Genomic DNA, 13,484 nt, shown 5'->3' with positions numbered 1-13,484 from the left:
TGGACTAATGTCAAGGTATTATGTTTCTTTATAATAATAAAACTTCGAAAAGCACATTCTCTGGAGCTGCGAATGCCTACAGAGGACTAGCTCAAGATCGGCCACGATGGACAGTGTTGAAGCCAGGCGCTGGGTATGTTATTCTAGTCTGGTAACAATTTCCAACGTCCACACAAGTTTATTTATACAAGTGGCAGTGTGCACACCAGGCAGAACCAGGTCAACAATGGTATGAATCTCATTTATTTAAAACAGTATTTCTCACCTTTCTCAAATTGAAGACTGCAAAAAATAGAAGCAGTGCTTTATTGAGTTGTCATTCACCCCAAAGCAGTGCTGCTGCGTCCCCACGCCGTGACCCCTGCGCCCCACGAAACCACAGCTCACGCGCACGCCGTCTATCCCGCCTCACTTTACAAAACAGTCCTGGAAGCTTAATCAAATAAAGCTACTGTACACGACATTTACATTAGAAAAAGACAGCTGGATGTAGGAAAGCCAGGTGTGTTGTTCCCTTTAAGTGAAGTTTGCTCCACAGTTGGGGCATCTTCGCTTCCTCAAGGCAAAACAGCAGATGAACCCAAACGGGAACAAGATGATGGCCAAGAAGATGCCCAGGAAGGTGAAGGAGTCCTCCAGAACCCCGACTCTGCAGAGAGAATGGGGGGGGGGGGGCACGCGCGTTAGGGTCCCCGGCAGAGCCCGAGGCTGGACCCAGTTCTGTACCCACCCCACACCCCAGCACAAGAAGGGACTGAGGCCGCGAGGACCCAGGGCCCCGGGTGCCTCACGGTGACCAGGTCCACAGAAACAGCCTTCACCCCTCCAGCAACAAACCCCCGGCTTCTTACACGTGCCCATTTACCCAGGGGAAGGCTAGCTGCCGCTCTCAGCCGCTACGTTACCTACAGGAATTACCACTTACAAAGACAAGAACGTTCAGTTGCCACATAACCTGCCGTGTTTTCTCCTCCGTCACAAAAGGAAGAACAAGAAGCAAATGCTAGTTTCTATAAAAATTCTTGTATCTCTGAAAACAAGACCCAAGAAAACCGTATCATTTTAGAGTTTTTCTCCCCAATGTTGAAAAGTTTTATTCTTCTATTCCTTAGAGGGAAATTCCAAAAACTTATGAAGTTTAGAATTCAGACTTGGGGGATGGGTACAATAGATTTTAGTGAACAATTAAAATCAGCCATATTCACAACGTCTGGAAGAAGGCAGCACTTAACAGGGTGCCTGTGTGCTCAGTTAGGTGTCTGACTTGGCTCAGGTCATGATCTCGTGGTTCGAGCTCCGCTTCGGGCTCTGTGCTGATAGCTCAGAGCCTGGAGCCTGCTTCAGATTCTGTGTCTCCCTCTCTCTCTGCCCCTCCCCTGCTTGTGCTCTCTCAAAAATAAATAAAATCACTTAAAAATAAAAGAAAAAAAGGCAGCACGTATCTTGAGAATTTAATCTGTTTCTTCAAAAAGTCAAGTTTACCTTCAATGTGCACAACACACAATTACCACAAGGCGCCTCCGGGCTATCACCCCAATCATGAGCCACGCGAGCACAGGTTCAGTGATCTGAAGTCACCACTCACATTCCAGGGTCCTTTTCAAAGGCTCGCTCCCAAAGGTGGGAAGCAAGAGCTGTGTGCTCAGCTCTGCCTCTGCTCCTTAGGCTACTTCTGGAAAGTTCTGGACACAGCTGAAATTAAAATGAGAGCCGCAATAGCCAGCTCAGCCCTAATGAGAAACCCATCACATTCCGGAGACCGAGGAAAAGCCGGTGGAAACAAACTCTCCCAGGCGGCCGGAGACGCCTCTAGCCCTGTCTACCGCGATGCAAACCGAGGGCTTTTAGTGAACAGGGCCCTTCACCAGATTTCACGGGAACAAATGTGCCAAAGTGCCCAGGGCTGAGTACTGAGAAGGAATAAAGGAGGGGCTCCACGGGGGGACAGGAGCTGGGTAGTGAGCAGGAAGACCTGACCCACTCCTTCCTGGGGAGGCCCCCACTCCGGTGCCCCCTGCCCCGGGTTCACCCCAGCTGCCTTGGTCTCCCTAAAGCCAGGTCTCCCCTCCGTGCCTCAGCCTGTCTTCAAACACTGCTAAGGATCTCTTGTGTCCTTCCAGAATGTTCTGGAAACAGCTGCTTCTCCTTTTGCCACCTTGTGTGTGCAGAGGAAGGTTCAGCTTAATAGAAGCACCCAACAGAAGGCTTCCTCCACTCAAAATGCCAAAGCTGCTAATGCTGCTCCTTCTGAGGGCCACACTGCGCCCAGCCCTACGGAGCAGGCGGGGGAATTGTGAGAAACCAGACTAAGAGGCCTGGTTTTCCACTGCTTAAAGAAAAAAATCAAACTCAATGCCCACTTCTCTTCCTACCCACTCAGGAGAGGGTTGCCTGAAACTTCCACAATGGACAGACAGTAGGGTCAGAAGCGCTTCCCCAGGTGCTGGTCCTAACACACTAGTTCCCCTGATAAACTGCAGAAAAGGGGGGGGGGATGGTTCTCTGGTCAATTTGGGGAAACTCTCTCCCCATCCTGGTATCACAGCGCACAGTAGTTTAGGAATGGCTCTGAGAAGTCCTGTCGTAAAGCCATTTGTTGAACTGTTGTTTCAGCCGGCATTTCCCAAACCGATGTGTGTGCCGAACGGTTAGAGTGGACACAGGCAAGGCCAGATCTGCGAGAAAGTTAATCAGTAGGCCTGAATTTCTCTCAGCAGAGTTACCTTTCCTTGAGAGCACGCACCAGCAGAGAGGGGGGAGAGAGGATCCCAAGCAAGCTCTGCACTGTCAGCACAAGAACCTGGCACGGAGCTCGAACCCACGAACCTGGAGGTCATGACCTGAGCCGAAATCAAGAGTCAGACTTGCTTAACTGACTGAGCCGCTCAGGAGTCGCCTTTCTAAGGACTGCAAAGGCGGTCGGGTCGCTACACTGCTCTCGGGCCCTCCCATGGCTGCCCCTGCCCGTGGGAGTCCGGACACAGCTGCGCGGGACCCACCTTACACCTGCCCCACCGGAAAAAGCACCTAAGGCCATGCTGCCAAAGTCAGGGGTGAGTGAGGCTGTGGGCCACCAGCTGTGTCCCCACACACAGGGAGACTGGACAGGCTGCCCCGGGCAGGGAGCACACCTGCTCTGTCCACAATCCCCGCCCACAACTCCTGCAACTACTGATGCTAATCAAGCCACTAACAGAGCAGCTGGAAGCAGCCGGGCGGCCCTGTACCAGCTGGGAATTATGGTACCACCCAGGTGCCACTGTCCTTCCTCCTGGCCTCTAGCAAGGTTCCACCTACAGCTGAAGTCCCGGGAACCACACTAGTTCACACGTTCGGTCAGAATGTCCAAGGAAACAGCGGGGGGCAGGGGCGAGCGGGGCCTCACAGCTGGGTCACCTGCACCGGCACAGAACCTTGCAGAGAAGACTGCCCTCTGGAGGAGCAGAGGGTGCCTTGCCCAGCGTCCCCTCCAGGGGCCAGTGAGGCCCGAGGACCGGGACTACCAGGCTGAGCACCCACCCAAGCTGGACACTCCATGTCATCTCGTGTCAGGATCCAACCTGTCAAGAGGCACAGCCTAGAATCCGTGGTGTCTGCTCAGAGGCTGACAGGTGTCCAGCGGGAGGCTGGGGCCAAGGCCTGTCCTGTCCTCAGTGCCCTCAAGTGGGTGCGTGTGGGCAGCCCGCACCCCTGGCTACAGGAGCCCCCCCCCCCCCACCCTGCTCCGCCCCAGCTGGGTGCAGTCTCCCCGGCGGTGCGGGGGCCAGGAGCTACCCACGCTGCCTGGCAGGCCCGCCGACGTGAACCGCCCATCCTGGGGGCTGCTTTTCCCGGATGCTCCAGGGCCCGCCCACCACCAAGCGCACCTGGGGAAGGCTGGTCACTCTCGCCCAGGCCCTCGCTGCCCTGGAGCCCGGGGGACCGGCCCCCTGCTCAGCCCCCGGCAGCTGCTCTGGGAACCTAAAGGGCAAAGTGAGGGTAACACGGGCTGACCCGGCCCACCTCCGTTTCCCAGACACGAGTAACACCAGCCTGCGGTGCTTTCCGTCCAGACCTGTCACTCACTGTCACCAGAGCACAGCCCAGCTCGCACCATTCACCTTAGGGGCCATCCCTGCCAGCAAGTCTGCGACCAGACCACCTCCCACAAGACAATGACCAGAACCCAACCTGGCTTTGAAGTCTGAGGGACAAAGGGACGGCCAGCAGGAGCCTCCAGCTCTCGGGCACCACACTTCCCACTGGAAAGAGTCTTACCCACAATTCCAAACAATAGAAAGCTCTGAGAAAACTTTTTTCATAGGCTTACAGGAAACTCACCTGGCAGCCACAGGTGACCTGAACTGATGTGGCCATTGATGGTCATAATGCATTCACTTAACATGAATATTCACATCTTGCTACAAAAATATTAATGTTTTGACCAAGAATAATGCCCCAGACCTCAAAAACAATGCTGACATAATTTAGTTTTCAAAAATCCAGACTCTTCTGGGCGCCTGGGTGGCTCAGTTGGTTAAGACTCCAACTTCGGCTCAGGTCATGATCTCCTGGTTGGTGAGTTCAAGCCCCACATTGGGCTCTGTGCTGACAGCTCAGAGCCAGGAGCCTACTTCAGATTCTGTGTCTCTCTCTCTCTCTCTCTGTCCCTCCCCTGCTCACACTCTGTCTCTAAGATAAATTAAAAAAACTTTTTTTAAAAATCCAGAATCTTCTGAACTGAGAAACATAATCTGATCTCTGGGCCACTCTTGATGCAGCGACACTCCAGGTTACAGAGCAGACCTGTCCTCAGTTACGGTCCCCATGTGGCCACCACAGGAGGGATGGGATGCCATGTCCTGGCCATCTCCTGCCGGCCTCTGCCAGCTTCCCACACTCTTCTCCCTAAACCCCCCCGGAAAGGCCCCAATCAGTTCAAGACAAAGTTTCAACTCTTTCAAAGTGGCTCAGAATCCAAACTGAGCAGGTTGCTCTCGCTGAGGATGGAAGGCCCCGCCCCCATTCTTGAGCAACAGATTGTGTGGTTGTATGTGGGTGTGGGTGTGTGTGGTTGGGTGGCCGGCAGGGGCGGGTTGGGGGGGGGGGGGGTCAGGGAAGCTGGGGAAATAAGGAACTTGACAAATGCTGAAAATGCTTATTGGATGTCTGACTCATCCTATGGAGAGAGGGGCCGCCCGCCATCTATCCAGAGAGGGCCTGGGTGACGCGCTGGATGGGCAGGACGACAGAGGCCCTGCCTGCACAGGGGTCCTGCTTCACGAGGGACGGCAGCATGGGAGGCCCGAGCCCACACGTCCCAGGAGGTCCCGAGGCTGGGTGCCGGATTTCCCCACCTCCCGCTTTCCTCACAGCAGCCTCGCCCAGGGCTTCCCAGTCCCCTCCCCGCCACCGGGGGACCTGGTACCACGAGCTCCAGCCGCCCTCCCGGTTCAGCCGCCCCCGGTTCGTCCCCAACTACTCACTCGTTGAGGCAGAACGCAGCCCGGGGCAGTGCCCATACCAGCCCTCACCTGAAGGACTAGCCTCTGTGGGGAAAGGGAGCGGTGGACTTCTCGGGGTGGGGAGCAGATGCCCCGGCACGCGGCCACCCGGGTCATACCCTCCCGCCTGGCGCATCTGTCCGGCCTTCTGCGGTCCCAGGGCCTCCCCTGCAAACAGGCTGCTGGCAGCTCTGAACGGCCTCACGCCTCCCCGAGCAGATCACGGGGCGGGGCGAAGGGGGTCTTCCACGACCACGGCCTCTGGAGGTGCCGCGGGCCACCCCGGCTCGGTCCTCGGCCCGCAGACGGGAGGCGGCCCCACGCTCCCTCGAGTGCTCCCACGGGCTGCACGGCCCGCCGAGTCCCGGCTCACCTGGGAGCTACTCCCCCTCCTCCGGGACCGAGAACCGATGAGACGGTGCCCACAGATCCCTTCCTCTCAGGACCCCTCCACACACTCCACCACGTCCCCCCACGTCCCGTGTCATACCCTCACTGCCTGCCTGTGCCCCCACCGGCTCTACCAGGGTCACCAGTCCCCTCCACGCTGACCACCCCAGGCCACGTGCACCTTACCGCTGGCTTCAGGCGACATCTGACCCTGATCTGTTCGTGGAGCCTCTCTCGGCTTCCAAGGCCCCACTCATTCCCAGATCTCCTACCCCCTCTCTGGTTATCCCCGAAACTAAATACCCGAGGACGCCCAGCCCGTGTCAGTGGGGAACCCAGAGCAGGCCAGGCCCTGCGTCTGCTGCTTTACGCGCGCTCTGGCCTTGACCCGTGCTGCTCAGAGCGCCTTCTCCACGGGCGACCCCAGCACAGCCCCTGGTGCACCCAGCCGGGCCTGGTATCCCGGACTCTCGGTGCCACCTCCCTGGGATCAGGATCCAGGCACAGCCCACACCCCCCCCCGGGGGAGGCCCAGCTTTGGAGAGCCCGGGGGCCCGGCTGAGCAAGACGGCACCCAGTCCCGGCGGGCAGGGCAAGAAGGAGCACTCTCATCCTCTGGGCTCACACGAAAAGCTCTCTTGCAGCCGACTAAAAAGGGAAGACAGAGTCAGGCTGCTTAAGATGATGGCCAAGTGACAAGGGACACAGGCCTCTCGCGCCAAGCCTCCCTCAGAAGAAATCACAGACGTGTGACTTGGGCAAATCGCTGCCAAGCTACCAGGGAGGGAAGGGGACAGAGCCTGGCGGGCTGCACGGAAAGGGAGAAAGTACAGTCACAAGACAGTGTCCTGTCTCCCAACTCTAGACACCGTGCCCAGGGGCCACCTCTCCATCCTGCCCAGAGAGGAGCGGCCTCAAGGCCACGCACCCACTCCCCAAACCACAGGAGAGCCTCCCTAGGAAGCGCCGAGACTCTCCCTCCTTCCCGCTGCCCACCTCCCTTCCCCCACCACCCCCCCACCCCCCCCCCCCCCCCCCCCCCCCCCCGCGCTGCAGAGGCACAGAAAGGACCGCTCCCCAGACAGGAGGGTGCCGGCAGGAGGCAGGCAGGGGGGCAGGGATGCTCTTGCACGAAGAACCCAAGTAAGTGCTGGAGGGGCCCTTAGCTCTGGCATCCATCCTTCTTGGGCCACAGAGGAATGTGCCAAGAGGGAGTCCGTGTGTGGTCCCAACACAGTTCCCGGACTTGCTCTTCTCAGAGCACCCACTCCTCACTGCCTTCCGCCCAGAGGAGGAAGGACGGGGATCCCCACACAGAAAGAAAGAAGCCTGTCTCCGACACAGGAGTCCCGCACCTCAGCCTTCAGGCAGCCTGACCTTGATCGGGATTCTGCAGGACTGGGGCTCTGGGACCCGAGGCAGCAGAAGCCACTGGCCCCCAAAATGACAGAGCTCCCACCCCAGGGAAAGTCCTCCCCATCTGGCAGCAGCCACGTGGGCCTTGCTGCTGGTCTGTGCACAGGCACGAGGGCCAGGAAGGGGGCTTCAGAGAGCATCCCAAGACGCTCCCGTTTCCCAGAAGGGAAAACAGGGCCAGGATCTGAACCCAGTTCCTCCAGCAGGCTGGGCACTGGGACAGAACACTCGGACGTAGCGTGGAGGCCAGGAAATCCCAGACCGCTCTGCTCCAGACAGACCCCCTCCCCCGACCCCCCTCTAGTCTGCTGGCCTGACACCACTCCCTAAACTTGGGAGATCACTCAATTCTCCCACCCAGAAATAGGCCTTTGGAATCCTCCAGCTGGCCCAAGTGGGGACAGCACTGTGCAAGCAGCCAGGGCTCTGAGCACCCGGGACCTCCTCAAAGCCAAATACAGCGGGTTTCCCCTCACCCACCTCTACAAGCAACCCCCCGGGACACCGGGGACCAAGTCCCGATCCCTGCTCAGCCCAGCAGCATGCTGCCAGCGCCCAGGCCACAGGCCTTCTTCCCGCCCTTGGGCCCTTAAACCCCAACAGCTGTGACGCCCCCAGGTGCCCAAGAAGAGAAGGGCGGTCAGGAGGGTGCGGGTCATTTGCCCTCCACCCGCCCCCTCCGTGTCCTCCAAAGGCGTATCAAAGAGGGGCCTGTTCCGAGGGGCGCCTGGGTGGCTCGGCCAGTTAAGTGTTGGATTCCTGGTTTTGGCTCGGGTCGTGATCTCGTGCTTCGGGAGTCTGAGCCCCAGGTCAGCCCAGCACTGACTCCGAGCTGATGGTGCAGAGCCCGCTCGGGAATCTCTCTCCCCGCCTCCCTGGCTCACATGTTCAACCTTTGTCTCCAAGTAAATAAATAAACTTGAAAAAACCCAGAAAACAAAGAGAGATGCCTGTTCTGAGTTTACATACGAGGCACGTGGCCAGCCCACGGCCCCAGGGCCCCCTGCCCACAGCCCTCTTTGCTAAGTACTCAGTTGGCTCTGGGAGTCCCCCTCCTCCCCTCATCTCTGCAATGCCCCCCCTCCTGGACGGCACTCACCCCCCACTCGTTACCCCTGTGACTCTGAAACCTTTAACTTCCCCTTGACTCCACCCTGAGCCTTCCAGATACACCTGTGACACGAAGCCTAAGTGTAAACCAGTGTTTCTCAATTCCATCTCTGAGACTTCCAACTTCCTCCTCCCACTCAAGGGGCTGACCTGGACTCTCTCGCATCAACCAAGGGCAAGGACCAAGTCTTACCCGAGTCTGACTCCTACAGACACCTGCCAAATTCCAGAGGCTCTGGTTTGAGAATACGGAAAAATCGCTCCTGCCCCCAAAGAAGCCCGGTGTTTCTGTCCTCCTCCAGCTGACCCCCCTGCAGGGGATGAAGCAGCCCTCAAGGAGGGTGCTCCCCTGGCCTCCTGGACCCCCCGCTCCTTGAACACACTGGCCACTGGGGCTTTCCTAGCTGCCCCTTCCCAGCAAAATGAAACCTTTCACCACCTTCCAGAATCAACTGCAAAGCAAACTTACACGTCCTAGAACCAGGGACATGAGACATTAACATTTCTACATCCCACTCATTTGGGACTCAGTGGCCCCAAAAGCACTCTCCTCAGGAAAGTGAACCCCTCCCCTAAGACCCGTGCGACGTGTTTAGATCTAAGGACAAAAAGAACCCTCTCTCCCCCACACCACAGGTCAGTAGCTTGTCCCGAGACAAGACTAGCCCACTTTCGAACGAGTCCACCTCTCTGAGATTCTGGGTGTGTGTTCTCGGGATGGGGGGCGGGGAGGGGACAGCCCCCGGCCGGTGACATACCTGCAGACCGGGCAGCCTCCAACGACAACGATGGAATTGGCAGGGTACCTGGTGACATTTCGACTGTGGATGTTGTAGACCCTGGGGTGGTGGGTGGGTATCCCTGTGGGCAGGAAGGCACGTGAGAAGGCGGCAGGGAGGAAATCTGGGAAGCGTGAGGACTACTCCTACCTTTCCCCCCGGCCTCCCCCCACTTATCCTTTCCAAAATCAAGACGACAGCCGCCTTCGCCGAGAGCCCGCGACGGGCTTGACCGGGTGCTAACTTGCAGACGGCACCTGGTTAACGAAGTTAATTGGCAAGACGGCCGTGGCGCGTCCCGAGAAGGGCCGGCCTGGTGCTCGCGAATCCCCCCCCCCTCCGCCCCCGGGTAGGCAGAGGGCCGCACGGCGGGATCCCGCTGCGGGAGCCTCACCCGCCGCCCCCGTCCCCACCGGCTCGCGTTCCCGGGGGGACCCCCCCCCCACCCCGCCGAGCACGGCCGGGCCGCACCCCCCCGCCGCCGCCGCGTCCGGAGAAAAGTTGGCTTCGGGGTTAAAGGTCGCCACAGCACGGAGCCCAAAGTTTGCTACCGGCCCCCCCCCCCCGCCCCCGCCCGCCGGGCGCACCTGTGACGAGGTAGGGGTAGGGCGGCGGCGGGGGCGCGGCGGGGATGGCGCCGTAGCCGTGCGGGCCGCACGCGAAGTCGCCCTGGCCGGCCTCCAGGTTGTAGGCGGGCGGCCGCTCCTGCAGCAGGGGCTTGTGGTCCATGGCGGGCGGCGCCCACCGCGCCCGGCCCGGCTCCCGCCCGGACTCCCGCTCGGACTCCGGCTCCCGCGCCGGCTCGGACTCGCGCGGACGCCGGGACCCGCCGGCGGGACCCGCTCCTCGCGGGCGGCGGCGGCAGCGGCGGTGGCTGCGGGGCTGGGCCCCTCTCGGAGGCGGGCGCCGCGGGCTTCCCCTCCGCGCCTCCCCCCCGGCCAGTCACAAGACCCGGGTCACGTGGCGCAGCTCCCGGCGGGGGGTGCGGCGCGGGGCGGGGCCGACGCGGCGTCTTAAAGGGGCCGCGCCCGCCCCGGGCCCCCCGCTAGGCCGCCTGCCGCCTTGACCCAGCGCTCTGCCCTGCGCCGCTTCCGCGGCCCCCAGACCTCCCACCGCGAGGAGACTGCCTCCCGCACAGGGGGCTGGGGGGAGGTGCCGCACTTGGGTCGCGACTTTTATGGCCCGCGGACCCCGCCCCTTCCAGAGCCGGGGTCGGCCCCACCCATCTCCTAGCGGAGACCCCCGTGGTAGGCGGGAGATCCGATGGCCCGAGCCCACTCACCACGGGGAAGGGCAGGGACCCGGGGCGGCCTGGAGGAGGGTCCAGGATGGGCGAGTCCCCCGGCTGTTATCTATCCTGGGCAAAGGAGCGGGGGGGAGGGGCTCCGCGTTCCGAGTGACCCCGGATCTCAATCAGGGCCGCTGCCGGGGTCATGGAAGTACAAACCCCTGCGGGAAGAAGCAGGGCGCGCATCTCAGCGTTGGCTGCTCGCGCTCGGCTGATGCTCATTCCCTCGATTTTCGTCTTGACAAATTAGATCATTTCTAGGAGTTGCAGCCACTGATTACAAATAACTCCCCATTTGGGGACAAAACCCTAGCTATTGAGCACCTCCTACGTGACAAGCACTGTTCCGGTTGTTCCTCGGTTTCACTCATCGGCACAGCAACCCGAGAGGTACTTATTAGCCCTGGTTTACGGGCCCGGGCCGGGGACAGAGGCTCAGACAAGGGGAGTGGCCTAAACTTGGCGCAAAGACCAACCACTCGGTTGGGTTCCCTCAAAGAAGCATTTTCCCCGTCACCTGCTAATGCTTAATGGGTTTGTAAAAAACTTTAAAAATAAAGATCTGAATTTGTAGCTCCTCTAGGCCTTTCCAGGGCCTTCTGTAGCATTTGGTGTTTCCCAGCCTCTTTTACGTGACCTGCAGTTTGATCCAGCGCGAGGACAAAGGACTGCCGAGACCCCGGCCTATTTTGAATTTCTCCGAAGAGACCATCTTCTCTGTCACAAGTGTGACTCCTCAAAGCCCATCCCCACCTTTTATCTCCTGAACCGGTCACCATCATCCCAGCATCCTGTGGGGCGGAACGAGGGATGGGTCTGGCTAGCATCCAGGGAGGGCCAGGTCAAGAAAAGAGACTGCAGAGGGGCCAGGGCTCTGGGGCCAGCAGAGGTCCTGGCCTGTGGGAGAAACGGCTCCACAGGACAAGAGCCCCCACCAGGGAAAAACAGGGGTGCATCCCCAACCTCATCGACCAGTGAAACGTGGGCTTAGGTCAAGCCTGCTAACACTCTGTCAGCTGTGCACACCCATATGGGGTCCCCCGTCCTTCCCCAATACCCAACAGTGCCAATGTAGTAGCAGGTAGCTGGTGAGGTCATTTCTCATTGGACTGCAAGTAAATCGGCAGATGTCCCTGGCAGATGTCCCTTCAATTTCCCCGGTTAATTCTCCCTTCCTCACGTGCCTTTGTTTGCTAATCAAACTCCACAAAATCCTTAGCCTCTGGCTCCCTTTTCCTCCAATAATTGATTCCTCCTCCCCCCCCCCACCCCCAGCTTGGAAATCCATATTCGTGAATGAGAGGATGTGGCTTGGGATTTCCCAACATTACTCTGGTAAACATTGCTCACAGACACAAAACAGGTCCTGCTCCTTAATTCTTGAGCAAGTTGAGTGTGACCTGTTATCCCACAGGCCACAAAAGGCCTGGGGGTGGGGGGAGGGGCAAAGATGACAGGCCAGGGACACACAGGAGGAGCAGTCTGGTAGGGAGCCAGCCAGTAAACTCACAATGGCAGTGCAGTGAGAGGGTTAGAGGGGCCCAAGAGCCCTGGGTGCCCCAAGAGTACGAGGGCAGAAGTCCCGTCTAGAATGCCAGCGCTGACTTGGCCCTAGGGACCAGGAAAGGTGTGAGAGAGGTCAAGAGCCCATTGAGCTTTGGTCACCTCCTGGATGGTTGTGGAACACTCGTGATGCTCAGGTTTCTGGCTCAGGCGACAGTATCGCCCGAACACGGATGTGAATCAGACAAAGCCGTCTGCAGGCTCGCACAGGCTGACTTGTGCACGCAAATCCCGAAGAAACACCAAACCAAAGAAAGGCGAGGCAGGAAAGTAACTGTAAAGCATTAGCCTTGTGATAAAGATCTGAGACGATCGTAGTGGCTGACGGCCGATCACCCACTCCTCAAGTATTCATGGAGCACACACCCTGCCCAGGATGCCACACAACTGGCAGCATCCTGCCTTGTGGGCTACACTCCAATGGGGTGGGGGCAGTGTTAGAAAATGGGGAGTGCCACAGGGGGGAAATGAGCAGGGTCAAGGCCACGGGGGTGAGATGGGCAAGGTGGCCCAGCGGTGTTTGGAGTGGGCACGTCCGGGAGGTGAGCAGAGCCCGGACGGGGGTCAGAGTTAGCTGTGGGACCAGAAGGACCAGCTTGGTGTGTTTGCTTGTGTTCTGGGCGGAAGGAAAGTAACAGCATGTGTGTAAAGTAGGAAGAGGGAGGATGTGGGAGAAAGAGGGGGGGCGGCGGAAGGAGCTGGGGTCCAGTGCCCGGTAGATGGCGGCGCAGCCCCTGCTGGGATCCCAGAGTCACCCACAGGAACGGGAGAAGGTAGAGCGCGCGGGTGCCCGTGCAGGTGGACGAAGGCGGGTGCTGTCTTCTGCCTGCTTCTGTTTTCGTATGACACAGGAAGCAAGGGCAGCAGTGAGACCGAGGATAGGGGAGGGGTGTTGGGGTTCCAGGAGAGAAGAGAAAGTAGGGAAGTCACTGAGGAGAATGGGTGTGCGGCCAGGCTACGGAATCAGGGTCTGACCGCAAGGCAGTGGAAGAGCTGACCGAGGTCAGAGATGCTGACTTCAAAGGGAGACCAGGAATAAACTATGTGACAAAAACCCGGTAAAAAGGCCCCAAACGGAGTCACTTGTGCTCAGCCCCATGTCAGCAAACCAAGACTTAACTACCTAGCCAAACTGCAGTTTCAACCCTTGGCAGGAGTGGTTTTAAACCAGTCAATCTGGAACATCCTGGTCGGCAGCAGTGAGGTGATCCACGTGGCAGAATCCTTCTATCCCCCAAAGGGGAGGTAACCCACTCCCTCCCTGCCTTTCCCCCTCTGCCTGTAAAAGTCTCCCATTTTGTGCAGGTTCTCCCGAGCTCCTTTTTTATTTTTTAATGTTTTTTAAAAATTGTAATGTTTAGCACGAGCAAGGGACGGGCAGAGAGAGAGGGAGACACAGAACCCGAAGCAGGCTCTGGGCTCCGAGCTGTCAGCACAGAGCCTGACGTGGGGCTC

The 13,484-nt window shown here is 59.0% G+C and overlaps 1 protein-coding gene across 2 annotated transcripts; it reads right to left on the bottom strand.

Moving 5' to 3' along the window:
* Positions 1–225: 225 nt before the first annotated feature.
* Positions 226–10,130, bottom strand: BRI3 (brain protein I3). 2 transcript variants are annotated; one of them, XM_086691240.1, is made up of 4 exons: positions 9,766–10,130; positions 9,158–9,260; positions 7,251–7,345; positions 226–649 (listed from the first exon to the last, which is right to left on the bottom strand). In XM_086691240.1, exons 1-4 carry the CDS (start codon positions 9,905–9,907, stop codon positions 558–560), a joined length of 432 nt encoding a protein of 143 aa, XP_086547366.1. In that variant the 5' UTR covers positions 9,908–10,130; the 3' UTR covers positions 226–557. The 2 variants fall into 2 exon arrangements, with proteins under 2 accessions (XP_086547366.1, XP_086547365.1); XM_086691239.1 differs by lacking the exon at positions 7,251–7,345 and having other exon boundaries at positions 9,766–10,115.
* Positions 10,131–13,484: the final 3,354 nt, after the last annotated feature.

This window comes from Puma concolor, chromosome E3 (assembly GCF_028749965.1).
Source record: "Puma concolor isolate L17-30 chromosome E3, mPumCon1.1.hap2, whole genome shotgun sequence".
NCBI classification, from domain to species: domain Eukaryota; kingdom Metazoa; phylum Chordata; class Mammalia; order Carnivora; family Felidae; genus Puma; species Puma concolor.
This window is presented reverse-complemented; position numbering and strand designations above follow the sequence as displayed.

Bases quoted from the DNA above. Each gene is read 5' to 3' on its own strand.
- BRI3 (XM_086691240.1), bottom strand. From the start codon at position 9,907: ATGGACCACAAGCCCCTGCTGCAGGAGCGGCCGCCCGCCTACAACCTG. The intron at 9,261-9,765 runs GTGCGCCCGGCG...TCCTGCCCACAG, and splicing joins CTACCCCTACCTCGTCACAG to GGATACCCACCCACCACCCC. The intron at 650-7,250 runs GTCAGGCTGCCT...TTCTCTCTGCAG, and splicing joins CCTGCAGAATCCCGATCAAG to AGTCGGGGTTCTGGAGGACT.